General features: G+C 50.0%; 9 protein-coding genes, 2 non-coding genes and 1 pseudogene across 12 annotated transcripts; 8 read left to right on the top strand and 4 right to left on the bottom strand.

The window, feature by feature from the left end:
* Nucleotides 1–13: 13 nt before the first annotated feature.
* M431DRAFT_119041 (hypothetical protein) lies at nt 14–921 on the bottom strand (the record flags this gene model as incomplete). The annotated part of the gene is made up of 3 exons (XM_024912054.1): nt 599–921; nt 441–530; nt 14–381 (listed from the first exon to the last, which is right to left on the bottom strand). The coding sequence occupies exons 1-3, from the start codon at nt 855–857 to the stop codon at nt 14–16; spliced, it is 717 nt and encodes a 238-aa protein (XP_024773006.1). The 5' UTR covers nt 858–921.
* Nucleotides 922–4472: 3551 nt separating this feature from the next.
* M431DRAFT_556559 lies at nt 4473–4975 on the top strand (annotated as a pseudogene; the record flags this gene model as incomplete). The annotated part of the gene is made up of 1 exon: nt 4473–4975. A coding segment is annotated over one exon (503 nt), but the record flags the coding sequence as incomplete, so codon positions are not given.
* A 75-nt stretch (nt 4976–5050) lies between these two features.
* Nucleotides 5051–9866, top strand: M431DRAFT_88555 (hypothetical protein; the record flags this gene model as incomplete). The annotated part of the gene is made up of 3 exons (XM_024923920.1): nt 5051–5160; nt 5216–8363; nt 8421–9866. 3 exons carry the CDS (start codon nt 5051–5053, stop codon nt 9864–9866), a joined length of 4704 nt encoding a protein of 1567 aa, XP_024773005.1.
* Nucleotides 9867–10005: 139 nt separating this feature from the next.
* M431DRAFT_146347 (hypothetical protein) lies at nt 10006–11685 on the bottom strand. Its single transcript, XM_024912736.1, has 3 exons — nt 11177–11685; nt 10712–11073; nt 10006–10644 (listed from the first exon to the last, which is right to left on the bottom strand). Exons 1-3 carry the CDS (start codon nt 11203–11205, stop codon nt 10241–10243), a joined length of 795 nt encoding a protein of 264 aa, XP_024773004.1. The 5' UTR covers nt 11206–11685; the 3' UTR covers nt 10006–10240.
* Nucleotides 11686–12949: 1264 nt separating this feature from the next.
* M431DRAFT_6874 (hypothetical protein) lies at nt 12950–14218 on the top strand (the record flags this gene model as incomplete). Its single annotated transcript, XM_024921771.1, has 2 exons — nt 12950–13243; nt 13316–14218. The coding sequence occupies 2 exons, from the start codon at nt 12950–12952 to the stop codon at nt 14216–14218; spliced, it is 1197 nt and encodes a 398-aa protein (XP_024773003.1).
* A 160-nt stretch (nt 14219–14378) lies between these two features.
* M431DRAFT_89217 (hypothetical protein) lies at nt 14379–15722 on the bottom strand (the record flags this gene model as incomplete). The annotated part of the gene is made up of 2 exons (XM_024924001.1): nt 14379–14854; nt 14924–15722. 2 exons carry the CDS (start codon nt 15720–15722, stop codon nt 14379–14381), a joined length of 1275 nt encoding a protein of 424 aa, XP_024773002.1.
* An 860-nt stretch (nt 15723–16582) lies between these two features.
* M431DRAFT_88396 (hypothetical protein) lies at nt 16583–19284 on the top strand (the record flags this gene model as incomplete). The annotated part of the gene is made up of 4 exons (XM_024923903.1): nt 16583–16782; nt 16927–17023; nt 17100–18421; nt 18486–19284. The coding sequence occupies 4 exons, from the start codon at nt 16583–16585 to the stop codon at nt 19282–19284; spliced, it is 2418 nt and encodes an 805-aa protein (XP_024773001.1).
* Nucleotides 19285–20446: 1162 nt separating this feature from the next.
* M431DRAFT_119026 (hypothetical protein) lies at nt 20447–21902 on the top strand (the record flags this gene model as incomplete). The annotated part of the gene is made up of 2 exons (XM_024912053.1): nt 20447–21445; nt 21657–21902. Exons 1-2 carry the CDS (start codon nt 20480–20482, stop codon nt 21900–21902), a joined length of 1212 nt encoding a protein of 403 aa, XP_024773000.1. The 5' UTR covers nt 20447–20479.
* A 1234-nt stretch (nt 21903–23136) lies between these two features.
* Nucleotides 23137–24731, top strand: M431DRAFT_6870 (hypothetical protein; the record flags this gene model as incomplete). The annotated part of the gene is made up of 2 exons (XM_024921770.1): nt 23137–23444; nt 23498–24731. The coding sequence occupies 2 exons, from the start codon at nt 23137–23139 to the stop codon at nt 24729–24731; spliced, it is 1542 nt and encodes a 513-aa protein (XP_024772999.1).
* Nucleotides 24732–25106: 375 nt separating this feature from the next.
* M431DRAFT_t130 lies at nt 25107–25180 on the top strand. Its single transcript has one exon. It is a non-coding gene; the product is annotated as a tRNA-Asn (tRNA).
* Nucleotides 25181–25847: 667 nt separating this feature from the next.
* Nucleotides 25848–25941, top strand: M431DRAFT_t131. The gene has a single exon. It is a non-coding gene; the product is annotated as a tRNA-Leu (tRNA).
* A 474-nt stretch (nt 25942–26415) lies between these two features.
* Nucleotides 26416–27521, bottom strand: M431DRAFT_89350 (hypothetical protein; the record flags this gene model as incomplete). The annotated part of the gene is made up of 3 exons (XM_024924018.1): nt 26416–26490; nt 26548–26889; nt 26943–27521. 3 exons carry the CDS (start codon nt 27519–27521, stop codon nt 26416–26418), a joined length of 996 nt encoding a protein of 331 aa, XP_024772998.1.
* Between the last annotated feature and the right edge of the window lie 474 nt (nt 27522–27995).

The raw sequence follows: 27995 nt of genomic DNA, 5'->3' as shown, positions 1-27995 counted from the left end.
TGCATCAACCGTCTTAATATTTCTTGGCCCACTTGAGGTCCTTGATATCAGCCGGAGAAGCAACACGTACACGCGAGCTGCGAATCTCAGGGTTAGAAAGGATACCCTCATAGACGGCAGCAAACTCGGAGCTGCTGGTGACCCCATGCTGTGCAGCATCTTCATCAACTTCGACTCGGAACATCAGGTACACCTCGTTCACGCGCACATTAGTTTTCTCATTCTCTCGAGCAGCTGCCGTAGCCATCGAGAATAAAGGGCCCTGTGTTATGGCTGGCAGTGCAAAGATGGCCATGTCGCCCTGTGAGCCCGTGCAGATGGTCCATGTGCTGTCAGGGTGGTTTTGTTCCTGTAAATACTCGATGGTGTCTCGGTACGCAACTGTGGTTTCAAGTACATTAGAAGATAGACCTTGGAGCAAAATGAATTGGGGATCTCACAGAAGTTGGCCTCTAAGGACATGTTCATGTTTTTACGGAGCCTCTCAGTAGTAATGCTTTTTAGAGGAACATTGGTGTATTCACCACCAACTAAACGAGACAACTGGTATTAGCAAACCGGAAATTCCATATTACATAGCAAAAGGAGAATAACTAACCGCATGTGTACACATGTTGGAAGGCTGGTAGTTTACCGGCCTTGACCTGGTCAACAACACTTTTAACTCCCGTGTCAGACGTGACGTCTGCCTCAATAACTTGAATGCCCTCAGATGACCCGACGTGCTTATAGAGCTTCTCAGCCGAGGCTTGGTTACGAACGATAGCCAAGACCTGACGCCCAGAGTTCAGGGCAGCCTTGACGGCAGCTACACCAATGTTGCCAGTGGCTCCAATTACTAGCACATGCTCGGGCATTGTGTGTAAATTTTAGGGATAAAGTCAATTTATTGAGGGATGGGTAAGCTGACGAGTAATAGTGAGTGGTTGCGGCGGCCCTGCTTGATTGAAGTTATAGCAAAACCCAACGAAACCTATGCGAATATATACTATTCTCCCTTCCCCTTACACTATCCCAATGATTGATGTTTTAGAGGGCATGAATTGATGTAGACAAGATGGACAAGTCGGTATTCTTAGCGAGTCCGAGCGCCGAGCAGATTACCAATACTGGAAGGATTCTCTTGGGTTTAAAGCAACCAACACATCTCGCTGCTGTAGAAAGTGGATACTCGGACAATACGGTTTGGGTCGGGCGGGTAAGGCGATCTGACAGTTGAATGGTTCGGTTGCTTAACCCCTGCTTTCGGCCGCCTGGCTCCGGAATCCTTTGTTAGAGCTACCGTCAATGTGATCGATACATGTATGTACAGGCGGAGAACTTTTTCCTTGATTGAGGGCAAATAGTATGGACATCAAATGAACCCCGAGGTTCTGTTTTATGCAACAGTATTGGAAATCATTTGTCAGCTCCCTGGAGGGAGATTTGTAAATGTCTCCGAGTGTATATGTGCTCTTAAGCATGCATATTTCTCTGAGCGAAGAAACCAATTGGGTCTTGATCCCTATCCTCCAGACTATCTATAACACACTAATACATATACTGTTCTTCCAGCTTTAGAATGAGGAGAGTGCTGACTTTCAACTCGACGTGCCAGATCGTGATTCGCCATCTTCAAATACATTCTAACCGGTCAAGGTGCCGAGCCAAACAAAAACCTCAAACTATCAACGATTGTTTAAGCATTCAGATGAGCACAAACTCAACAATAAAGAAAGGGAAGATGAGGAGTGTACACAAGGATTAGGACTGGCCTTAATTCCGTTAAACGTTTCCGGCAACTCTGGTGGCTGCATTGGATGTGGTGAACACTTCTACCACCGCTGCCTGATGTTTCATCTCTGGCAAGATGTTCGCGAACAAAATATTCACAACATGACATCGTATCTCCGGCCATTCCTGGAATCACAGGCGATTTCCACAAGTTGAACGACATTTATCAACCTCCTCACCGTTGGTATCACATCACTCCTCAATGGCAATCGTCAAAAAGGTTCATTCATCAGAAGACTATTGAGATATATATTTCAACAGCAATATTTACAAATATTTTTCAGTTCATTGTGTCTACCACGGCTGCGTATTCCTACATCTAGGTGTTAGTGCCATCGTCTACCCGGCTCCTACCAGTATTGCTCTCAAAATGGAGCGCGCCATTCATGTTTGGGGCGTTTCCAGCGCTTATTATGACATAGCTACGTGGCCGAGCCCAATTTCCTTTGCATTCCCATTTGCTCTAGATATCGGTGGTGCCTTAGATCCCCAATGTTGGCTCGGACCTGGCCAAATGCACCGGCCCACAGACCATCTTCAGGTTTGGCATTGATCTCGACATCTAACTTCCTAGGACGGCAGGCTTCGTAAAAGTATAGTATTTTGTGGTTTGACAACTCCTAGCTACTTACTTAAATTGCTAGTTACTGTTTGTCAAGTGATTAGTGTAGTATAGTGTTATTGTGACAATTGTTCTTTTCCTAGCTATTATTTGGCACGTTTGGAAATCCTCTCCCTCTATCGGGACAGCTTCGTTTTTCTTCGCCGTTTATGCAAAGTGAGTCTATAACCTAGATACTACTGCCCAACGTTACCGTCAGCACCTCTTCGTAAGAGAATTGAAGTTTATCTGTGTCAGATCTAAATATGTGTGACTCAACCTAACCTACACGAATAATGCGATGATAGATCTTCTATTTCGAGCATTAATCTGGTATTGAATCACACTTTGAAAATCACTCTGAGCTTTGACCTGACCTCCTATTATGTACTGCATCCCTCCAAGTACGCTTTTATTACCTACATAAAGTTATCGTGGAGTTAACTGTAAGTCTCTATAACACTAGTGGGTCTGTGTATGCAGATCGTCTTGGTGATTACTTCCCAGGACGCATTTGCTCATGACAATAACGGAGCTGAAATTGGCAAGAGTAAATATCTCTTCTCTTTCGCCACCAATATATTCGAATGTGGTTGCTGATACGAAGATATTCCCATGAATGCTACCGCACTTGGTTGCAATGGACATACCCTAGAAGATGGTAAGCAATATCGGTTTGAGACGCAGCCAAGACCTGCCATTGCCACCGGGAATTAAATTGTAAAGCGAGCGGGATTGGAATTGATCAATGTTCCCGTGTTTCTGTTTTTAGCCGGGTATCCAGACTCTTCTTTACTTTCTGTTCAGCTGTTGTTGCCATCCGAAGCAGTTCAGCTGCTCAGTTGGGGCATATCGTACGTGTAACATAGAAAAGAGTTAACCGTACTGTTTGTCTGCGATACTCTTCTCTTTTACCGGAAAAAGATGAGAACCCATAGTCAGTAATATCCTGTGCGCCACCAATAAAAGCCATGATAACAATCTTCCGACCACGTGGGCCCAGGTTGAGGCAGGGGTCTGCAATCTCACCTGCGTGCTTCCAGGGTGGAAAGTTATTGAGAGAGATATTATCGGAGAAGTGTTACCTAGTTGCATACACGGACCTGCATTCAATATTCCCAAATTAAGAGATTCCAGACCTTGGCTACCAAATTTGGCAGCGGCACGTTGGGGGCGCAAGCAGCCTCAGCTGGGAATCCCATGGGCGAGATTGCTGTTGTGTTCCGTGTCTAAGACATTTATCGGCATATGCAGGACGCCTCAATGGCAAACTTGCAGTATAGCTGAAAGGGAAGCAGTATGTGCAGCGGGATGGCGGCTATTGATTGTGCCGCCAAATATTGATTGCTGACTGATTGTGTGAACGGCGGTGGAAATTAATCCTGGTGAGGCGTTGAGTGCCGGGGGAGCGGGAAGAAGCTGAAGTCCTGATGCTTCCCGACTTTTTCGATCCACAGCAATGTTCATGTTGCTAGTGCAGGTGATCTTTCAAGCATTGTATTTGTATGAAATCCTGGAATAGAATTGTACAGTATTAGATATGTAGACCCGTGATAAACCTAGGTTGGCTTGTACAAAGGACGGATCGGCGAACCTGAATGATGCATCTAAACATGCTTCTTTGTCCACTGTGGGACCCCCTGGCACGAACTCTTTGCGCCTTGATTACATCCACATGTGTACATGGATGTTATCTGTCTTGCTTGCTCTGTCTGTAGTCCTTTGTCTCACGGCTGCATCCGTGATTCATCCTTCCATTGTTCTCTACAGCACCACTGCGACAACTTGGCACAACTGCGGCTCTACTGCATGCCTACAGCATCAAATGTCTTGGACCCCCGAGATCGATTTAATGTCCACGCTGCATATTAACTGAAATGCCTGGCACCTTTGTGCCGCATGCGCCACCGAGCTTGCAGGGGTCGATGCTGTCAGGCACCCGCTATTAGAGCGCGGATGGCTCTGATTAGAGCCTGGCTTGAGCACTGACAGGCCTGACGCCAGGCTCTATGCGGCTACTGCTCTGTTCCTGGCGCCTTATGTTGCAAAGGTCCCGATGCCCTCTGTGTTTAGCCCACGCACGTTCTCTTCTTCTTTGCTCCCCGGAAGCCATCCTCGACCTCGAATATCCACACGCCGCGGAGACTTGCCGAATCCCCTGGCTCGTTATCATTTTCAGATGGACCGGCACACGGCGAGAGTGGGATCTGGCTCGTGCGTTCAATGTTTCCAGCTGGCTTCGGGTTGCCTCTGCTGAGAGGGTCTGCCGTCAAGGTCTGCCGTCAAGGTCTGCCGTCAAGGTCTGCCGTCTACGTCGCACCGATGGTTAACGCTTCCAATATTGCCAGCATCGACGAGCCGCGTCTCCACCGACCGGCCATGGCAAAGGCGCAAAGGCGCAAAGCAGGGGACCGGATAAGATGGCAAGATGCCAAGTATAGACCCTGCGGCTCGATGGCACTTTTCGCCATCTCATCCCCTGGTCGAGATCCCCTGGTCAAGCAGCGTGGTTCAGCTTTTGGTGACCCGAAATCCGGTATCGACTGCTTGGCGCTGAAATATCCATGGACGGCTTGGTTATCGATCGTTTCGTTTCCTTAAGAGGAGCGAGTCTCCCCTGCTTTGCTTGCTGCTAGCCATCAACAACTTCTTGTCCTATCGTTGAGACTTGCAGCAATGGGGCTAGCTGTGCTGTTCATCACGGCCTTTGTCAGCCTGGCCAAAGGCCTGGCTTCGACCGATACCATCACTTGGGGTGGTGACAACTCCAGAACTGGATACCAAACGTAGGAGAACTCCCCCATCCGTATTGAATCCGTGCAGCAGCTAATGTGCAAGCAGCAACCACAACATGGATCCCTCCGTCGTCGGGAGCTCCTCATTTGGCCAATTGTTCCAAACTCGACTTCCTGGCACATATGCCGGTTCTGCCGAGCAAATCTTTTCTCAGCCTCTCGTCTATACGCCCAGCGGCGGGACTAAGCAGTATGTGTATGTGGCCACACAACAGAACAATGTTTACAAGCTCGACGCAAAGACGGGCGACATTGTGGCCTCTAGGAATCTTCACATCCCTTTCTTGGCTGCAGACCTTGATGGATGTGTTGACATCAACCCCAACATTGGAATCACGGCAACGGGTGTGATTGACCCTGATACTAATACCATCTACTATACCTCAAAGACATACGCCGACCAAACCGCATTGGGGGTACCGCAGGGTCGTGATGCCGGCCGATACTTTATTCATGCGTTAGACGCCAATGATCTCAGCGAGAGGCCCAACTTTCCAGTCCCTCTCGATGGAATTATTGCCCGCAACAACGACCTGCGAATGTTTACTGGAGGAATTCATCTCCAACGAACCGCGTTGCTTCATAGTGGTCAGTTTATATACGGTGGGTTTGCGTCACATTGTGTCCAGTACAATTTCACCGGCTGGATTATGGGCTGGGACAAGACCACTGGCGAGGTTGTTGAGCACTACGCCATGGAAGGCAAGGGCGTTGCAAACGATATCAAAGGAGCCGGCGTTTGGATGTCTGGCGGAGGCATTGCCTCTGACGACGCTGGCTCTATTTGGTACGCGACTGGAAACGGCTACGCGTCTCAACTAGCCAATGTTCCTGTCAAGGGCTTCAATCCTCCCACGTCGTTGGAAGAGGCTGCTGTTCACATGACAATCAATTCAAACGGTAGTCTGAGTCTGGTAGATTTCTTCATGCCATGGGAGAAACAGGCTTTGGATGGCGCCGATAAAGATCTCGGCACCAGTCCTCTCGAAATTCTACCGGGCGAATTTTCTTGTGGCGATGTAAAGCGCATTGGTGTTGTTACCGGCAAAAGTGGCAAGACATACTGGCTAAATTTGGATAACCTGGGTGGCTACAGAAACGGGCCCAACAATTTGGATGATGCTATTCAAGTCTACCAGAACGACAACTCCGTCTACGCTGGCGCAGGTGTCTATCCTCTAGAAGGCGGTTACATCTACATCAACGTTATTCAGCACCCGTCCAATGTCTTCAAATTTTCATGTACCGATGGCGTTCCTTCGTTTACCAAAGTTGCCACGACTCCCGAAACGAATGCCTACATCCTCGGCGTCAGCCATGGAACCACCACGTCCCTCAACGGCCAGCCAGGAACTGGCCTCCTTTGGGTGACAGATGTTCAAGGTTTGAATCTCCGCATCTACGACGCCGTCCCCAAAAATGGCCTGCTCAATATGATCAATTCGTTCAACATCCCTGGCGTCATGAAGTTCACCCGACCTGTCTTTGGAGATGCCATTGTGTACGTTGGTACCAACCAGGGCCTTTTCTATGGTTTCGGATCGCCCGTTAACGCACCTCTCAACTGCACATCTCCTATTGCCTTTGGCAATGTTGATTTAAAAACATCTAGCACTTCCCAGTCTGTTGAATGCACAGCCCTGATTGACGTTACCGTTACTGGTGTTGGACTTGACTCTACCAAAGACTTTAGCATATCCAGTCTTCCCAATACACCTCTCCAATTAGCAGAAGGGGAGTCCTTTACTATCCAAGCCAAGTTCAGCCCTACCGTCGTCGGACTCATTTCAAACGATATTGTCGTTAACACCACGAATGGTGTTGGCGGCTACAGCCCCAATACCCACGCCCGACTGACTGGAACTGGCCAAAGCCCTGGTCCTCTACTGTCTGCTGCCCCAACAACGATTACCTTCCAAGGTGTTGTTACTGGGCAGGACCCCGACGGCGTCACGGAAACTCTGATACTCAACAATCTTGGAAATGGACCTCTGACTATCCAGAGCGTTCAGTATTCATCAACTAGTTCCTCTGGCCCTTGGCAAACATGGAATGGTTCGGGCAATTTGACTGTCGGGAAGTTTACTTTCCAAAAGATGCCTACTTCTCTCGGACCTCAATCGAGTGTCGCTATCCAAATTCAATTTGATGGCTCTGAAAGCGGTACTTTCTCCGGCTTTGTCACGTTTGTATCCAACGGTGGCAACCAAACTGTTTCTATCGCTGGTTCTTCTGGCCCTGCTGCCGTTGCACTGCTTGAGTTCCAGACCCCTGATGAATCTGGTTGGACTAAATATGTCAATGGCACTCCCTTTACTTTTGGAAATGTTACCCAGAACAATGGTCGCTCGCTCAAGTTCCGCATTACGAACAATGCAACAAAGGGCGGTGTCAACCTGTCTCTTACCGTTTCAAAGCCACCTTTTGGCGTCACCGGCCTTGTTCGAGCCCTTAATCAGGTAGACCTTGCAGAGGGAACATCCTTGGCTCCAGGAGAGAGTGCAAACGCCACCCTCACCTGTACCGTCCCCAAATCCCAGTGGGATGTCGATCCTTATAACGGCACTGCACAATGGACTTTGAACACCAATGACCCGAACCTCGGGAAGCAGTTTATACAATTTTTCTGTCAGGCTGTGTCAGAGCAGGCTCCCCCTTTGCTACCCAACAGCGACCAGAGCCGATACCGATATATTGGATGCTACAAGGAGAACAACCCAGGCCGCCAACTTTCCAACCAGCTTTACGGAAGTGATGACAGCACCAACGCCATGTGTGTCTCTGCATGCGCTGATAAGAACTATGCCTACTGTGGCACTCAATACCATACAGAGTGCTGGGGAGGCAACACCATTCCCAATCTCAAGGTGGACGACTCTAACTGTAATTACTACTGCGGTGGAGATATCAATCAGGTGTGCGGTGGAAACGGCGATGGCACTGCGGCGTATATCTCTGTTTTTGCCGATGCCCTTCAACCGGGAGATGGCTCCACGAATCCTCCACCACCAACCGGAGGCCCTGTTGTGAATCCCGGCGTTGATGGCTATGCTAGCGTTGGATGCTACACTGAAGCCACCGACACGCGTGCTCTTCCTCACGAAGTGGACACTGATAAGCAGACTGTGGCTCAATGTGTTGACGCCTGTAAAATTGGTCATTACACTTATGCTGGCGTTGAATATGGAGGCGAGGTGAGTAATTTGAATAGCACCGGTTTCAATGATAGGTTTGCTAACTTTGTGTTGTAGTGCTGGTGCGGTGATTCCTTTGGCGATGGAGCTGTTTCTGCTCCCATCGCAGATTGTGCAATGACTTGCAATGACAATTCTACCGAATATTGTGGCGGCCCGAATCGTCTCAACGTGTATAAACTCGACACTGCTACTGTGTCCACGACGGCTTCTACCACTGTTGGTACAGCCACCTCTCCTCCGGCCGAAAGCACCACTACTTCTCCCCCTGATGAAAGCACAACCGCTTCTCCTCCAGATGAGAGCACCACGGCAATTGCAACCACAACGAGTGTTTCCTCTAGCAGTCCGACGCCGACTGGTCCCGTTGTTAATCCCGGGCAAGATGGCTACAAGAGCATCGGATGCTATACCGAAGCAACAGACGCTCGAGCTCTATCCAATTTCATTGAGACAGCCAACCAGACGGTCGCGGACTGTCTCCATGCGTGCAAGACAGACGGCTACACCTATGCCGGCCTCGAGTATGGCGGGGAATGTTGGTGCGATAATTCATTTGGAAAGGGGTCTGTTCCCGCACCTATTGAGGACTGCGGCATGACTTGTAACGGCAACTCAACAGAGTTTTGTGGTGGTCCGAACAGGCTCAATGTGTACCAGCTCAAGAAGTTGTCCACCACAGCCTCTGTGCCCGCAACCACTGTGCCAACCACTGCCTCTGCCAGTTCATCAACAACAGCTGTTGCAACTCCTACTGGCCCCGCTATCAAGAAAAATGTTAGAGGTTACACATACCAGGGATGCTGGGAGGAGCCGCCGAATGATCGAGCCATCATTGAGCAGATGTATGCCAACGACTCGATGACACTCGAGTCTTGCGCTGATTTCTGCAAAGGCTTCACTTACTTTGGAACCGAGTACGGTAGAGAGTGCTACTGTGGCAATGTCTTGAAGGAAGGCAGCCAAAAGGCTGCTAATCAAGACGACTGCTCGTTCCTTTGCGCCGGTAATGACAAGGAATTTTGCGGTGCTGGATCCAGACTCGAGCTGTACAAGCTCTTGTCGAATGCCACAACAACTGCATCACCATCTAGCAGTCCAACGGCGCCTAGTGAACCATCTAGTACCCCGACAACTCCTAGTGGTGTTACAGATCCCATCATCTTCCAGGGCAACAAGAACTTTACCTTCTATGGATGTTTCTCAGAGCCTTCGGCAGGCAAGCTGATGGACAATCAAGCCTACAACAACGACACGACCATGACACCTCAGGTCTGCTTTTCTCATTGTGCTCAATACAAGTACGCTGGTGTCGAGTATGGCCAAGAGTGTTGGTGTGGCGATACTCTGAATCTCGCCGGCTGGGAAGACTCTACGCCGGGCAAGAATGTGACGATTGATGAGTGTAATGTTGTGTGCCCTGGAAACTCTACGGAATACTGTGGTGCTGGAAATAGGCTGCAGCTGTATGTGAAGAAGACGGCTGTTAGTCGACGATGGTGAATGTAAGTATGGACGCAGAGGGTATCTCGTGCGATTGAACATTTGGTCCTCTAATAGATATAACGTCCTTTTCCTGCGTGGTATTTTCTTCGGGTAATGGTTTGGATATACACGATGATGGCGAATGATATGAGAAAATGGGTTACTTGTACTTGTAATATAAATAAATTTCTAGAGAAGGATATTAAACTGCAATGCTTCATTCTGAATCTGTAGACGTTGCAGTCCGAGGTCATGGCAGCATCTGTTTTCCTTCTTCCCCAGCCTCGTATTGTCATTATTTTCAACCAATATCCAATCCTGAAGTCGTTAGATCATAAGTGAGTAAAGTGATTCATATCTCCCATCGTTGTGATGCAAATCCCATAAACAGTTTACTCCACCTTCTTGCCATCCAAAAAGATCTCCACCTTCTCATTGTAAAAAGATACAAGTCCAGCAATAGCCGCACTCTCATGAATAGTCGACTTATAGTACCAAATAATATCCTTGTACTCCTTTCCATCAAGAACAACGTCGTAGTACTCAGCGGTTCCCTTATAAGGACAGTAAGTGGTAGTTGTGCTAGGGCGGAGGATGGCGGGATCGACAGCGCCGAGGGGCAGGTAGTAGCGGACTCGGAGGCCGGTCTCGTGGAGGTGGTTTGCGAAGGAGGCCTTTGCGACGGTCTTGCCGGCGATGCGGACCTCGATGGGGCGGGTGGATGGGAGGATGTCGATGCGCTTGAAGGGGTCTTTGGGGTGGCCGTAGATGGGGAGGTCTTCTTCGAGCCAGGAGTCTTTTTTGACGGGGATGAATATTAGTATATAAAGGATGATGAAGAGGAGAAAGGGAGTAAAACTCACCCGCCGCTGCAAACTCTATCCTCACCAGTCCTGCGAGTTCTCCCCAGCTGCTGTCGAATCTCACGACCCGGTTTGTCGTCTTCGTAGGGATGCCGTCTTTCCCGGCGACGGTGAGCTCGGCAACGGCGACTCGGGCGGAGGCATCGGCCTCGCCTTTGACGGGCTGGACATCTTTGAGGGTGGCGTTCTTGATCTCGGATTCGGGGACGTAGTAATGGGGGTAATAATCGTGCTCCCAGACGAGAGAGGCGCTGGTGGTGTCGACGATGACGACGTGGTTGAAGACGATGCGGACGCGGCGAGGCGTGGGGAGGACCTTGTTGGGGCCTTGTTTGAGGAGGTGGGTTGCGAGCTCAGAGAGGCTGGAGGAGAAAGAGTTAGCTGGTGATTTCAATGTGAAGAGTTGTGTTGGTGATGAGGTGGTGAGGTTAGAGGTGAGAGATGAGAGTGTAAGCAGTGACATACTCTGATCCGGAAGCTCCAGGAAGAGGCATGATGGCAGCAAATATGTATTGATGATGATTTATTTACAGATTCTGGGTGAATAAGATTAGGATTGAAATAATAGAAACAATGACAATGACCAGACGTGACGTGCAACAGCGCGATCTATATAGAAATCCAGGGCCCAGGATTTTAAAGTTGCGTGACAGGACTACTAGCTACAGTACGCATTGTGTCATTCCAGCCTTCAATGGGTTTGTCAGTATGCGATAGCTAAGCATCAAAGTGCGAGACCCCGCAAGCTCGCTATATGGAGGCGCATGACGCCATGGGCTAGGGCAGCAGTTGCGAGATTCGGAAATAGTTGCAGAGATGTGGTAATTGGTAGTGAGTATAGGTAAATAATCGCTGCATGAGGGGAATGCAGCTGGGTTTTGGGGGATTCGGCTGTCGCTTTGACGCGGTTGTAGAGCAACAGGCATCATGAGAGACTTGAAGCTCAAACAATATCGATGGAATAGCATCGAGGCATAGTTGATGCTGTCAAGACGAAGATTGATGCATCGCCAATTCAACCCTCACAAATGCAGCACATAGAACAGACTCTATGATTCCAAAATCCGTCTTTCAAGAGATGCTCTCAGCTCGATCTGGGTTGTCCAGTATCCATCAAATGGCAGATGGCGGGCATGACTCAGAACCAAAATAAATCTCCGGCAGTGGCTGCAGGTGCACCATTTACCAGATTTGGAGACTCCTGTGCCGCATTTGCTGACTGAGATTTGGAATCATATTTCCTCGAACCTGTTCATGGTGAATAATCCAAACTGCAGGAATTTCCGTACTATTTACTTTGTTTTGCGAGTTGACACTTAAGAGTGGCTTGAGATTCGGGCCTGAAATCATCCGGACTGCAGCGGGTTTTTCTTCAGCACTTCGTTCCATCTTTCTGGTCTGTGCAGCAGCAGTTTCCACCCTCTCCGGCACAACGGAAGACTTGCGACGACGGATCTTCAATCCTCCTTATGCCGCCCCAAGGCCACAGAGAATTCTCTCTTTTGCTTTGCGTTGCTTTTGCTTGTGCCGAGCTGCTGCTTCAAGCTGGACCGAAGCCACCCGCGTTTGGGATTTGAACTCCCCGAAATGACGAATCCCTGCCGAGGCCCTTTTCTTCTTCTGCCCATCACATTCATCGCATCATTGCAGAACGCAGAACTAGCGCGGCAGCCGATTCGAATCGTGTTACGCATCTAAATGACACCGGCTAGACAGATTGTGCTATGCCGTTCGAGGAACTGTCCAGCAAGGGCCAGCCCAACAAAATGACAGACGGTGCGAATAGTTGAGGCCCCGCTGGGTGATGAGCCGCCAATGCGGAGTCCCGAGAAGGTAAGCCAATGCAGCGGATTGGAGAGTATTAGCAGCGTCTTTTAAGTTGTTCGAGCTAATACTGTACAGCTACAGGGCAGTTATGTCTGTGACTGGTAGTGATAGGACGGGATAGGATAGGAAATACAGTACGGAGTAGAGCAACGTTGCTGTGAATCTGTCTCTGTTCCTCTCTGTTCCTCCCCGGGCCGAGTCTGACGCCTCCGATTTACAGTACATACAGCTGGGATCCGCAGCTCGGCAAGCTCAAGTGCGCACTCTCAACCGAAGCCAATCAATCAGCCGTCTATCCCGTTGAAACTAGCTCCGAGTTCGTGCTGTCGCTATAGCCGGAGTGTTGTCTCAGCTGTTGCTCTTCAACTCTTACAGCCAGCAACTCCAAAAACACAACCCATCACAGCAGCAATGAGGGCTTCGACAACACTCAGAGCTGGGCGACTGGCCCAATCCCTCTCACGGCCGCTCTGGCAGGCTCCAGCAGCCGTGAGAATCAACAGCCGCAGCCACAGCACCGCCGTCGAGACTCCCCTCAACTTTGGAGCTGCCCCTCCCCCTCCCCCGCAGCAGCAGAAATCGGGCCTGGATGGGAAGAAGCTGCTTGCAGACGCGGTGGCAGCGACGAAGCCGCGAAACAACTGGACCAGGGAGGAGATTGCCGCCATTTACTACCAGCCTCTGCTGGAGCTGACGTACCAATCGGTAAGACTGCGACCAATTAATTACATGAATTTGATACTGGACAACCAAAACTGACGATTGATTGCTCAACAGGGAGCACTGCACCGTCGCTTCCACGCCCCTGGCGAAGTCCAGCTATGCACCCTGATGAACATCAAGACTGGAGGTTGCTCCGAGGACTGCTCTTACTGCGCCCAGTCGTCGCGCTACTCAAAGGACACGGGCCTCGAGGCCAAGAAGATGGAATCGGTCGAGTCCGTGCTGGAGGCAGCCCGTCAGGCCCGTGACAACGGCAGCACGCGCTTCTGCATGGGCGCCGCATGGCGAGACATGCGCGGCCGCAAGTCGGGCCTGAAGAACGTTGTCGAGATGGTTAAAGGTGTCAAGGCTCTGGGCATGGAGGCATGTGTCACGCTGGGCATGATTGATGCCGAACAGGCTCGTCAGCTTAAGGATGCTGGTTTGACTGCCTACAACCACAACGTCGACACCAGCCGCGAGTTCTATCCGTCTGTTATCTCGACTAGATCATACGACGAGCGCCTGACTACGCTGGGACACGTTCGCGATGCCGGCATCAACGTCTGCTCTGGCGGTATCCTCGGCTTGGGAGAATCATCTGAGGACCGTGTTGGTCTGCTGCACACTGTTTCTACACTCCCAAAGCACCCTGAGAGTTTCCCCGTCAACGCTCTGGTGCCCATCAAGGGAACGCCTCTTGGCGATCGCGAGCCCATTGCCTTTACAAGCATGTTGCGCACCATCGCTACGGCTCGTCTGCTGATGCCCGCGACCATCATCCGCATTGCTGCTGGCCGCAAGACCATGTCGGAGGAGAAGCAGGCGCTGTGCTTCATGGCTGGTGCCAATGCCATCTTCACTGGAGAGAAGATGTTGACGACGGAGTGCAATGGCTGGGACGAGGACAGCGCCATGTTTGGCCGATGGGGACTGGAGCCCATGAAGAGCTTTGACAAGAAGCCCGTGGAGGTCTAAGTTAAAATCTTTAGATGTCTTATGAGAAAAAATAAATGAAAAGCAAAGCCCGGAAAAATATTGTTACAGGAAAGATGGCGTGAGGACGGCCCTAGTGAGGCTTTACCATCAATATATAAATATTTACATACACTTATTATACAAATACATGTCTCTATCATCATAATTTACTTTTTATAGCGCTCATAACCCATTCTTCCACCGCCCTACACAGTCCCTCCACTTCTTCTACCGTATTCCCAGCATGCAAACACACTCTCACTCTATCCTGTCCTGCCGGAACTGTAGGTGCTACAATCGGCCTCACAGTGAAGCCTCTCTCCTGACAGTATTGCGCCAGATTCCTTGCCCGGCTCGTAAGCAGCGGCAGGATAGGTGACTGCGGTGCCTCGGGGTTGATGCGGAACAGTTCTGGTGATGGACCATGTCGTTCAATGAGCTGCGTGAGAAGTGTGTGCATGTGGTGGATGAGTGATTGGAGGTTTTGGACGAGAGAGTCCGCGTGGCCTTGGGCGAGGAAGTCGTAGGTTGTGCGTATGCTGGCGAGGGAGGGGAAGGCCATGGCTGTGGTGTAGATGAAGCTGCGGGCGTAGTTGATGAGATAAGATCTTGTCGTGGACGAGCAGAGGACAATGGCTATGAAGCTCTTGTTAGCATCTATACAAATCAAGGGAAAAGTTGGCGAGATAAAGAAGAGAAACTTACCGCCAGAACAGCCCATGGCTTTGCCAAAAGTATGTACGCGAGCCCATATCCTGTCCTCTAGTCCAAGCTGGCAAACGAGACCTCTTCCCTGCCGACCAAATATCCCCGTGGAATGCGCCTCGTCGACAATCACGTAGCCGTTTCCCTGCGGTAGTCTTTTCTCTACACATTCGACGATTTCTTGTAACGGTGCGAGGTCTCCGTCCATGCTGTATACACCTTCAACAGCGATGAAGATGTTTTTCTTGCCGCTTGATACTTGGGTATCCTCTGCTAGACTTTTCAACAGAGAGTCTAGGCTAGGGTATTTGCTTGATGTAGCTGCATCGTATACTTTGTTGTGCGCAAAGGCGATTCTTTGCGCTCTGCTTAGCTTCATTCCATCATGGACGCTCGCATGGATCAATTCATCATACACAATGACATCTCCCTTTTGCGGCACGCAAGCGAACAGCCCTGTATTAGCCTCAAACCCTGAGTTGAACAGCAATCCTGCATCCGCCCCATGAAACTCGGCGATTTTTCTTTCAAGGTCCTCTGTGAAGGCTGAGTTGCCGTCTAGCAGGCGAGAGCCTCCGGATCCGAGGCCGAAGCCGGCTTCGGGGCTGGATGACTGCAGATGGGGCAGGATGAATGACACATAGGCGGCTTTGACGGCGGGATTGGAGGATAGTGAGAGATAGCTGTTTGAAGAGAAATCGACAGAATCAGATGAGGGGATGGTGAGGCGGCGGAGACGGCCTTGGGAGAGGCGGGATGAGAGGATTGCGGCGAGGGTGTTGTCGAGGTTGGGAGGCATGACTTTTTTTTTTTTCTCCTGTTTGGAGTTGCTGATCGAATTCAATTGGAGGAATCCTTCAAACTGAATGTTTGCTATACTGTTACTGTTCAATGTAGATCAATTGTATGCACGCCTTTGCTGTGAACGCAACTGGTTAGTTCATAGATAGACAAAGCCGAACATGAGATGCAGTCAATCGCGGCCTGTATCGGCGTCCCATGCAGAAAATGCATCAACCACCCATCACATGTCTAAACTAGGAAAACCCCCCCAAATATCCACATCCACTTCGGCTGTCAATCTCGCAGTTCACCAAAAATTGCCAATACCGTAATCTAATCAATTGGTAAAACGATTGAATTGCCGCTTGTCCGTGTTGGGGCAAATGTGACAAGACAAGCTGTCGTCCCGCGGAGACCCGGTTGGGTTTTGACCAAGGCTCAATGTTTACTAAAAGTTGCCGGGGGACAAGTGAGGGATTTCGAGTTTTGTGTCATTGAGCCGGCCCGGGATCGATCGATAGCTTTGGGAGCTTGTACTGTAGCTTTCTGTTTAGTTTCTTTCTCGGCTCAAAAAGTCAAACTCCACTCCCAGGAGGGGTGAACGGAGATCGGCAAAGAGGCCCCCAACAAAAGAAACTGTAAGAAAAAATTAAAGTGAGATGGGAAGCTTGAAGCTGTTCATATCCCGCCCATTACCCTTTTGGGTGTAATTCCACATTCCATGTTCGGCTCTTCACTCCCCCTCCAACAGTATCTCGTTTCTAGGCTCTTTGAAGTTGAACAAAAGAACAGCCCATTCTCCCTCTTGTGGGCTTGTTGATTTGTCTAGCAGAATAATCAATTTAGTCTCTCTTCTTTTTGTTCGTTTCGTTTGATATGCCGGTGCCGCCGCCGCCGCCATTGGCATCGCCGCTCTGGCGGTCGCTGCGATCGTACCAGATCTTTGGTGCCAATACCGAGGTGGGGAAGACGGTCTTCTCGACGCTGCTGTGCAAGGCTGCTGCGAGACGGAACCCTGGCGGCGTAGCGTTTCTGAAGCCGGTTTCGACGGGGCCGGATAGCGAGGCTGATGATCGGTGTAGGTGATGGTCCTTGTCAAGCGAGAGAGTGTGTGTTTTGTAGAATTGCGGTTAACACATGGGTAGATGATGAAGATGTTGATCCAACACTTGAGATTTGATAGTGGTTTGCTGTTGTTGACCAATTCCTTATCCGTGTAGTCACATCTCAAAATTCGCCTCGGATGTCTCCAACAAGACTCTATTTCAGTATAAAATCCCAGTCAGCCCACACATTGCAGCTCGGGTCTCCAATACCGTAAGTAATCACAGCTTCATAAGAAGCATCTCACCTTGTTCAAATCCCCATCTCACTGTGCGATCTTTCGTCTTAGACAATTCCCTCCAACGACACTCTTCTCTTCCAATGCCGAGACTACGCAGCTCAATGCGCCAACATAGGCAGGAAATGGCTGTTTGTCGAAACCGCAGGAGGCGTTCACTCTCCCGGCCCCTCAGGCACAACCCAGGCAGATCTATACGCACCCCTTCGACTGCCAGTTGTTCTTGTGGGCGATTCTCGCCTGGGAGGCATCTCTCAGACGATATCGGCCTTTGAGTCACTACGCATGAGAGGATATGATGTTGAATCAGTGGTCTTGTTCAAGGAGGACAAGTATCAGAACTTTGCCTATCTGTCAGAATACTTTGCGGAGCATCACAACGTGCCTGTCGCAGGCGTGGTTGAGCCGCCGGAAAGGAAATCAAACCTCGAGGAGGATGTCCGAGCAATGTCGCAATATTATGAAGAGCAATCCCAGGATGGAAACACGAACAACGTTATTTCCCACCTGGATAGCCGTCACGAGGAGCGTATTGCATCTCTCAATTCCATGGCAACCGAAGCTCTGCAGAACATATGGTATCCTTTTGCTCAGCACAGTCTTTTTACTCCAAAGGACATTAATGTCATAGATTCAGCCCACGGCGACTACTTCCAGACGCTGGCCCCTTCCTCTCCAACATCACAGACCGATAGCCTTCTCCGAGCCTCATTCGACGGTTCTGCATCCTGGTGGACTCAAGGTCTCGGCCATGCCAATCCCAAGCTCACTCTTGCTGCCGCTTACGCTGCCGGTCGCTACGGCCACGTCATGTTCGCTGGCGGTATCCATCGTCCCGCTGCGGAACTATCCTCAAGACTGCTCAAGGGGATGAACAGTCCGCGACTTTCTCGAGTCTTTTTCTCTGACAATGGCAGCACTGGTATTGAGGTTGCTCTCAAGATGGGTCTCCGAGCAGCCAAGCTCCGATATGGATGGGCCGCAGAGGAGAAGCTCGGCGTTGTTGGCCTCAAGGGCTCTTACCACGGCGATACCATTGGCGCCATGGACTGCTCGGAGCCGAGTGGGTATAACGAAAAGGTCGAGTGGTATGATGGCAAAGGGCACTGGTTTGACTACCCGACTGTTTTGTGCGTCGGCGGCAGGTGGCGTGTGAATGTGCCTGAAGAGCTAAGGCAAGCTTTGGGCGAAGACGCAGACTTTGGCTCACTGTCGGAAATCTTTGATGTTCGTGGTAGAGAACAAAAGGGCCACCATCTTCGATACGAGGCATTTATCCGAGAGACGCTGGAGAAGCTCCAGAAGCAAGGCCGTCGCTTTGGCTCTGTCATTATCGAACCAGTTGTCCTCGGCGCTGGAGGCATGGCGTTGGTGTAAGCATCTCTCTCTAACAGTTTTATCAGACACGAGACCTATCGCTAACTCACTGCTGTGCAGAGATCCTCTTTTCCAGCGCGCCCTCGTCAACGTTGTTCGCAAATCTCCAGACCTCTTCCGCAAGCCAAATGCGCCCATCGAAGAATCTCCCAGCAGTCCCACCGCATGGACTGGCCTTCCCATCATCTTCGATGAAGTCTTTACTGGCCTCTACCGTCTTGGCCGCTTCACGTCGTCTTCTTTCCTTGACACGTATGCCGACATCTCAGTCCATGCGAAGCTTCTAACTGGAGGTCTGGTTCCGCTCTGCACGACGCTTGCTTCGGAGGATATTTTCCAGACATTTAATTCTCCGGATAAGACTGATGCACTGCTTCACGGGCACAGCTACACGGCTCATCCCGTAGGCTGCCAGGTCGCCGTAGAATCCGTCAAGGAACTACAAAGGATGGACCACAGCGGATCTTGGAACTGGGCCAAGTCGCAAGGCTGGACAACCCCTGAGGCTTCTTCTTCTTCCGCAAGTGGCCAGCCCGCGGCAGACATCTGGTCAACCTGGCCGCGAGATCTAGTGGAGGATCTCTCTCGTCAGACAGATCGGGTAGCTGGAATCTGGGCTCTCGGAAGCGTTCTCGCTATCCATGTCAAGGATGCAGCGGGCAGCACGGGATACTTTAGCGATGCTGCGCAGAGTCTTCGGGATGGCCTCATTGCGGGCGATGCGGAGGGCGTTAATGGCTCGTGGAACGTGCATTGCAGAGTTCTTGGAAACGTGCTGTATCTGATGGCGAGCCAGAAGACAACGGAGGAGAGCGTTGCGCAGATTAGTTTGTTGCTGAGAAAAGGATTGAACGCGTAAGGTTATGATGGGCTATGAAGAGTGAAAGAGAAGAGTCAAGTGTGGGTGCCAAAAATACATGCATCAAAGAACTGGGCTCCCTGGGGAAATAATATTATTTAAAAAAAAAAAAAAAAGACTTTTTTGTTCCAATGAACAAGAATGCTATTATTTCTGACTTCATCCTAACTTACTTGTACTTGATACGCGCATGGCATGGTCGGTGTAAAGCAGAGGCAGCATCCATTGTAACCATCCACATCGCGATCTTGTTGAATCCCCATTGCGAAACTAGATGTATATTCTATCACTCCTAGCTATTTTGGCAATTTGTCAAATGATGTCTGAAGTACTTCGTTCCCTCTTCAATTCTACGTAACTGGTGCACAGATTTGCAGCCTTTGTCTTGCCAGACTGAAAAAGACTGCCGAGTTGCTTCCAGCAATAACTGGTCCCAAACCAGGGCCATATTGTATAGCATGTCAACGTAAGGATTTTCAGTCATGATTTCCGACACTATATTTTAGATGAAGAAACAAACAGCTCATGATCTCGAAGTGTTCAACAGTGTTACCAACTCCCATGCTTTGGGCGCGGGCTGTTCAGATAATACGGCAGCTGTCACACCGGATTGATGACGGCTGGCCAGCGTTCATTCTCGCTTTGCTTCAACTGAACTTTTCCTCTAGCCACCTTGGCTATGTGAATTTGATCTCTCCATGCCATTTTTGCTTTTTTCTTTCTCTTTTGCGATTTCACTTCCTTGCAACTATTCTGCTGCAGAAGCAAAAGCATCATCAACCTTTGCTCCAGTCATCACCGTTTCGATTGAAGGAAAACAATTCCTCAGAGTAAGTCCAACTGCCCAGGTTTCCTTCTTGCCGGATTATGTTCGTCGCTCTTCGACCGCGTTCGAGATACATCGCGAACTCTTGTCCTGCACAGATGGCAGAGAGATGAGAGGTCTATGTCGTTGTTAAGCTTCAAGGGATTGTTGCAATCGACTTAATCATCATCAGTGCCGTGAGGCAAGCATTGCAAGTCAGCATTGCTGATAGACTTGAATCTTTTGGCTCTTTGTGTGCCACGGTCATCATCTTGGAGAGCCATACACGCACGAAAGCTGACAAACTCCAGCAGATAGCTGCACATTGCGAGTCGATACACAGACTAAATAACCCACCATCGAGACCATATCGCTGAAGACACTGGTGAAATGGAGTTGCCGTGGAGACCTAGGTACGTGGGTGAAATCTATACATTCAGAAGACCAAGATCTGAAACATTAAATAGTCATGGCGATTTTCTTGCGGAAGAAGTCTCACGAAGCTTTCCATTCACTTTTAGTGGCTTCTTTTCCAACTCTGCGTGGACAAATCCCAGCAAAGAGGAACGAGTAAATGATAATGACGACCAATTTCCCCCTCAGCAGTCAGAGAGGCCGCGACGAACACTTGCCAACGCACACATACCGCCACCATATGACTCTGGCGATGATGGAGATGACGAACACGACGACGATGATGATGGTAATGATGAGAATCGTTTTGTAGACGATATTGAAAGATACTGCATCGACTTTAGTGATTACGTATTCAATGGGGTCGACGATCGAATTGATCCTTTAGTCTCGGATCATGTCAGTCCACGCCTGTCAGCAACGCGACAACCATCTTCTTCCCTCAGTCCGGTGCATGACGGCCAAATCAGTCTACAAGACGCGACATTTTCTGCCTACTTTCAGATCTTGGATGCAAGAATTCAGAGTGGCAAAAGAGGGACATCATGCCGCCATGAGCAAAGCCTGCCGGTGTTCCGAACAGAAGACGAGAACATCGAGAGCAACAAGGAAAACAGAGGCCCAAAAGACCACAATCAGGGAAATGAACTAGGAGATTGTGTCATGGTTGAAGGAGAAGAAGAAGACGAAGAAGACGAGATGACAGACTCGTGCTTGAATGTGATTGACCATCTGGACTACGTCATGTTCCCAACGGCCGAAGTACTGGAATTCGCCCGCGGAGGGGAAATGGAAGTTCTGGAAGACGTTGACGATGAAGAAGCCGCCTGTAGGCGATTCCTAGGGGAGGAACAATATGACGAAGATAATAAGGAGCTCGGAAGGGAGGAGTTGGAGAACCGGGGCCGAAGGTGGTTCAGGTGCGGAGTCTTCTCCAAGGACGTGACTCGGCGACTCCACCAACTAAGATACGGATGCTAAGTTCGGCAGAAGAAAAGGCTGCACTGCATAATAGGGGAGGGGACTATTTTTGGGTGAGATTTCCTTATACTTCGCTCCGGAGTGTTTTGGCGATAAAACCGGATGATGCGGGCATAACGGGATCTCGCCGGTGTGCTTGAAAGAGTTAATGAGGTATTGAGCAATTAATGAGCAGTGGTCCAAAGTCCCTCATTCTGCAAACGAGAAAATGCAAATGCTGAGCTGGAGGAATGGTGCTCAAACTGACTTGTACAGCATCACAGTGGATACGATGTGGAATGCTTTATCGCGGATGACTTTGGTATCGCAACCCATCACATCAGCTTACCGTATATCTTGCTTTCCACGTGAAAACTATGTAGATTATACTCAAATGGAATCAAGTCCTATCGTGTATACTTTATGCCATCATGCATAATATCACTGCAGAAATGCGCGTCATAACATGTGCGTATCGCGACTTGGGATGGCTTCATACAGGATATTCGCCACACCGTCTTGTATCAGTGAGCTTGGCTAACAAAACTCTCCTTTTTGCCTTTGCGACACGGATCCAGGAATATTGATTACATACTACCAAAAAAAATCCCGATACTACTACCCAGTAATCCATGCTGTTTATCCTACGTGCTGGTTACCCTACGAAGCATAGATGGCTCTCATAAGCCCAGCGGCGCCGAGGTTGCGGTTAGCAGGACATCGAGTATGCCGCAGAAATGCAGCCAATCAGCCGCAACGCATAACCAATTTCGCCATTCCCGCTCTCCCTTACCGAAACTCTTTCATTTTTGCCTCTCCATGCAGAAACACGGCCAGGAACGGAATACCCGCGGAGTCAAACCCGCCATCCTGAGGCAGCAACAAAGAGGGAGAAGGGAACCAGAAACCTTCGAAAAAAGCATACAGTAGGTAGAGAATCTCGTTTGCCGACACCGTATGCCGGAGACTGGAACTATCCCTCGGGGCCTCGGAGCGATCGCAGCAAGCCCCCCTCCATTGCGGGAAGGTGGGTAAACTAAACCGGCCAGCCCTTGTGCCTGTTTCTATTTGGCGACACGACACACGGAGACTTGAGGATTCCAAAGCTGGGCCTATGCCAGAAGCCGCTACTGTCTACCGATTTACCCCATGGCGTCTGGGGGGGGCAGATTGCGGGGTTTGAGACTAGGACACGATGGATGTTTAGTTTCATGGGAGACGGTATTGGCTGCGTGTGATGGTGTTGTGTGTTTAGCTCAAGGTTGGCTGGGGTTTGGTATATATATATCAACGGCCGGTTCGAAACGAAGAATCGTAGAGTACTGGACATTCGTGGTGTTGTGTGTGCTCCATCGACATCAAGTGACAGAGCTGTGCCTGTCAGCGACGAGAGCCGGAATCAAAAGTTAAATCTCCATCCAGCGATCATCACGGGCATCCCACCACATTCCCATTGCTGTAAGCCCTACCGCCGTCGGTTGGTCAGCGCCGTTGACGACAAAAAGAGGCGCCGTCTCCGCATCCCCGGGGCTAAACTGCATATAGAGAGCTTTCCCCTACCAAGAAAAAGCTGCAGCATCGCATCGTTATATCTTTTTCCCTGGCCAAGTCATTCATTCATTCGCAACAATCACTGCGCCAAGTGTTCAAAGACAACAAAGACAACCGCCGCCATGGCGCTGATTGAATATGCCCTTTCGCCCTGGGCGATTGTTGCTCTTGCTGGAGCGCTGGTCGCATCGTATCTCTACCAGTACTTTGTCACATACGCACCGCTGCGCCGGTTTGCAGCTCCCTTTCCAGCGCAGTTTTCGAATCTCTGGCTCTTGTCAGTCTGTCGTCGAGGCGATCGATACGCTACTGTCGACAAGCTGCACAAGAAGCTGGGCAAGTTTGTGCGGATCCAGCCAAACCACGTTTCCATTGCCGATGACGAGGCCATCAACCTCGTCTACGGCCACAGCAATGGCTTCTTGAAGTCGTATGGCTCACTAATTCCAGACTTTGAATGCGTCAGGTGCTGACTTGCAGTAGTGAATTTTACGATGCTTTTGTCTCCATTCGCCGTGGCCTCTTCAACACGCGCGACCGCGCTGAACACACTCGCAAGCGAAAGATGGTTTCTCACACCTTTTCCGTAAAGTCCATTGTTCAGTTTGAGCCGTATATCCACCAGAACCTCGAGTTGTTTGTCAAGCAGATGGACCGTCTGGTCGACACTAGCCAGTTCAAAGGCCAGGATGGCAAGAAGGAGGCTCGCATCGACTGTCTTCCTTGGTTCAACTATCTTGCCTTTGATGTCATTGGCGACCTTGCATTCGGCGCTCCTTTTGGTATGCTCGAGAAGGGAGTTGATCTTGCCGAAGTGCGAGATGCTCCAGACAGCCCGCCCATCTACGCACCCGCTATTGAGATTCTGAACCGCCGCGGCGAAGTGAGCGCAACTCTGGGCTGCTTCCCGGCCTTGAAGCCCTATGCCAAATACCTTCCGGATCCTTTCTACAGCAACGGTCTCGCTGCCATCCAGAACCTTGCCGGAATTGCCATTGCCTGTGTGAAGCGACGCATCGACAACCCTCCCGACGTTGAACGCAAGGATCTCCTCGCTCGGTTGATGGAAGGCCGTGACGACAAGGGCGAGCCTCTTGGAAGAGAAGAACTGACTGCAGAGGCTTTGACTCAACTCATCGCCGGCAGTGACACGACCTCCAACTCTTCATGCGCTCTGTTGAACTATGTCGTCCGCACTCCCGGCGTCCTCGACAAGATGCAGGCCGAGCTCGATGCCGCCATTCCCAAAGGCGTCGATGTTCCCACTTTCGAAATGGTTCGCGATCTGCCCTACCTTGCCGCCGTCATCAACGAGACTCTCCGCCACCACTCGACTTCCGGCATTGGTCTCCCTCGTCAAGTCCCCCCAGAGTCTCCCGGCGTTACCATCTGCGGCGAGTTCTTCACGGCCGGCACCGTCCTCAGCGTTCCCACCTACACGATGCACCACTCCACCGAGATTTGGGGCCCCGATGCCGAGGACTTTAACCCCGACAGATGGGCAAATGTGACCCAGCGACAGAAGGATGCGTTTATTCCTTTCAGCCACGGCCCCAGAGCTTGTGTTGGCAGAAACGTGGCTGAGATGGAGATGAAGCTGATTGCGGCTACTTGGGCGAGGAGATATGGTGCCAAGGTTCTTCAAGGGCCTATGGAGACGCGAGAGGGCTTCTTGAGGAAGCCTTTGGGATTGGATATTGCTTTGTACAAGAGGTGATTTGTCTCAAGGAGGGACATAGGATGTTGGGATGAGTGTTATCGGGCGGCGTTTGTTCATATGTGTACAAAGCAGGTAAATATGTGTCTAGAGGCATGGTTGAGCGTTGGTGGTTGGGTATGCTGGGACAGGACATGAAAACAATCAAGGAAATACTTTCTACAATTGCATTAGAAGGTACCTAGGAATATTTCTATCAATTTCAACTCTCTATTATTTTTTGACAATGATTCATGTCGGAAAACTAGCCCCAACAGGAATAGGAAGCTGATTGTGGAACAATGACAACGCAATATTCTGGAGATGATCACTTTGTCTGTCTATCTGCTGAAACGTTCTTATAGTGGTTTTACGTAGTTCGGAAACAAGCGAATCTCCTCTGTGGCGCAATTGGCTAGCGCGTCTGACTGTTAATCAGGAGGTTGGAAGTTCAAGCCTTCCCGGAGGAGCTTAATGTTTCATTTTTTGGCCTTTTTGTTACTTGGTGTTTTTTGTCTCTCTTTCTCTTCGTTGCCAATTCTTCGAAGAGTCTTCCAAGCCACCAGGTTGCGGACCAAAGATTTGACCGGTAGATCAGGTAGCTAGTCCAGAGAGTTCATTGCAACTTCTTGGGTCGGGATTTCAAGGATAGAATTCCAACAAGCGGTTGGAAGCTGTGTACAGGATTGGCTGTCCATCAATATGCCTGGAGGTGTTTCTTTGATCAAGTTACCAGTCGTATTAAGCAGTCATCTATGTGCAATAAAACGATTGTAGAATTACACATACTTCTTCTTAAGCTATGACCAGTAGAGCTTTGTATCAGATGCAGTCGCGTGCTCTTGAATGCTATTTGGTCTATTTCTCCACCTCAGGTTTTTATTGAGCTGAAGTGTCTATTCTCCAACAACCACTCCAACAATGGCTGTGATAATTGATCATTCGTTATGAGATGCTCAGCAGTATTCAAGCCATAATCTCTTCAATTCATCTTTTCCACATCCTGTATTATTCCCTCGCAATTCCAATTCCCGCCCTCCCAACTCCGAGGTCTAGGGTACACAAACCCGTCCCCACACCACCCACTCCAGCTTCAAAATCAAATTGTCGCCTCACTTCACACAACAACCAATCAAAGGCACTTTGGCCGAGCGGTCTAAGGCGCCGTGTTCAGGATCTATCTTGCTTCGCGGTCTAGTAATAGGCGAGGGTTCGAATCCCTCAGGTGTCATGAGATTTCATTTTTTGTCCCGTCGAACGAATTCTGAGACCCGAATTTTTTGTCACTGTTCAACTTTTTTTTTTCTTTGGGCAAGTCATTGGAATTTGTGCGCTGAAACTTCCTTTTATCGGCTTTGTCCACATATGGGGCTGTGGAATGTGTGGTATATTCATTTTATCCGCCGGAAAGAGCACAATATTTATGAGGCGCCGACGATACACAAGGTAGGCCAATCTCATAGCCGTATAGAAGGGAAATGGTGTACAAGGAGCGAGCCTTGGTTTCATGGTGTAAGAGTTCCTGAAGCGTGCACAACACAAGCTTTTGTTGGATAGACTCTGTTGGCTAAAGTCGCTATTCATTCAGTTGCTTCCACACTGACTACAAACTTCTTCGACAATCTGCTAAAATGACCACTCGACTGATTATAATATGTTCAAGCCCAACAGCGAACAAACGGCTATAGCATCCGTCTCTTTCAGTTTAAGCCTTCAGCTTGGTCCAGTCCTGCTTCTTGAAATAGTTGAACACGGTATCAAGCTTACCCAGAGTTGGCAACTAGCAACTCCAATGTCAGCGTCAATGCACAGAGATTTAAACAGAGAGGCTACTCACGTCTCTCGGATGAATAATGGTAGGGTCAGCCCGCCCTTCATAGCCATATTCGCTCCAGTACGCAAAGTTATCATCCAGTTCCAACTTGAGCTCAGCTGGCTCCGTAACCTTGGACTGGCCCTTTGGTAGCTGCACAGCTTCGGTCGGAATACCGATTACTTGGGACAGGATGGCCGCAACCTCCCGGATAGTGAGCCACTCTCTATAGGCGATGACGTTCTTGCCCGCGGGCTCTTCCACCAGAGCCTTGACAAAGGGGCCTGAATCCTCTTCAGCGGCAATGAAGGGGAATTTGACGTCTACATCCAGGTTGCCAGTGAATCGGGCAACGCCATCATCTTCCTATAGCCGGCGATCAGTATTCGTTAGTGGATTTATACATGGTGCTTATTTACCTTGACAAACTCCAAAATCGGGTTAACGATGAAATTGCTCAGGAACCAACCAGCCTGGAAGATGCTCGTCTTCGCCCACAAATCAGGATAAGTCTCCCTCGCGTAGTCTTCGGCTCTGGCCTTGGAGTCAAAGTGGTACACATGAGTGTACTTTCCAAAAGACCACCTCGTCGCGTTCGAAAGAGACGAATAGACAAAGCGCTCCAGGGTCGGGAGCTTTGCCACAATATCAATGACATTCTTCAGTTGTTGGACTTCGTGGTCCGCGGCCCATACGTTGAGCGGCTGTCCTGGCTTGGCCTTGTCCTTGTTGGCTGGATCTCCGTACAAGCCCCAGAAGTCGCTGACGAGGAAGACGGCATTTGCGCCTTGAAGAGCAGGCTCGAGCGTCGATGGGACATCCATGTCGGCGGCAACGACTTCTGCGCCGCGGGAGGCGAGGGCTTTGGCTTTGGCGCTCGAAGGGTTCCGTGTAAGAGCCCGGACTCGCCAACCAGGGGTAGATAGGAAGACGTCGGCAACTGAACCACCTTGGTTGCCGGTAGCGCCAACCACAACAATCAACTTAGTTGAAGCCATTCTGGAAATTCTGAAAGTGTATTTTCTGTTGTATTGGAGAGCTTGATCTGATGAGTTTGGACTTGTCACAACCTGTGAGCTACCGCGGACTCTTATATCCTCTGCAAAGCAGTTCATGCAGCTGTCCCAGCGCCATCTGCGTTATCAGATCTAGATCGACTGACAGAAACGGAGTGATGAATAATCCCACAACGGAAAAGGACCGTCCACAAATGCATTAAATTATTAATTGCTGTAGCAATCAGAAGCTATTTCCGCGTCTATTCGTCACTGAGACGGGGGCAGCGAGGCCGTACACGGATCTCAATTCGCACTGCCCGTAATCTTCCATGAGCGAGGCGGAATCTTCCGCCGTGATCCGCTTCGCGTCCGCTCCCCCCGTCCGCTTGCTCGGCGGCCACAAGCGGGAGCTATACATTCCCGTGGTATCGATAGCAGGGAGGTCTTGTTAGTTTGGATCTAGCCTTTTTGGAA

Source organism: Trichoderma harzianum (assembly GCF_003025095.1).
Source record: "Trichoderma harzianum CBS 226.95 unplaced genomic scaffold M431scaffold_8, whole genome shotgun sequence".
NCBI classification, from domain to species: domain Eukaryota; kingdom Fungi; phylum Ascomycota; class Sordariomycetes; order Hypocreales; family Hypocreaceae; genus Trichoderma; species Trichoderma harzianum.
Note: the sequence above shows the minus strand (reverse complement) of the source record. Positions and strands in the feature narration are given on the sequence as shown.

Excerpts from the sequence above, each read along its gene's own strand:
- M431DRAFT_146347 (XM_024912736.1), bottom strand. The coding sequence starts at position 11,205 with ATGCCTCTTCCTGGAGCTTCCGGATCAGA. Across the intron at positions 11,074-11,176 it reads CCTGGAGCTTCCGGATCAGA|CCTCTCTGAGCTCGCAACCC; the intron begins GTATGTCACTGC and ends TTTCTCCTCCAG. Across the intron at positions 10,645-10,711 it reads GATAGAGTTTGCAGCGGCGG|ACTCCTGGCTCGAAGAAGAC; the intron begins GTGAGTTTTACT and ends CCGTCAAAAAAG.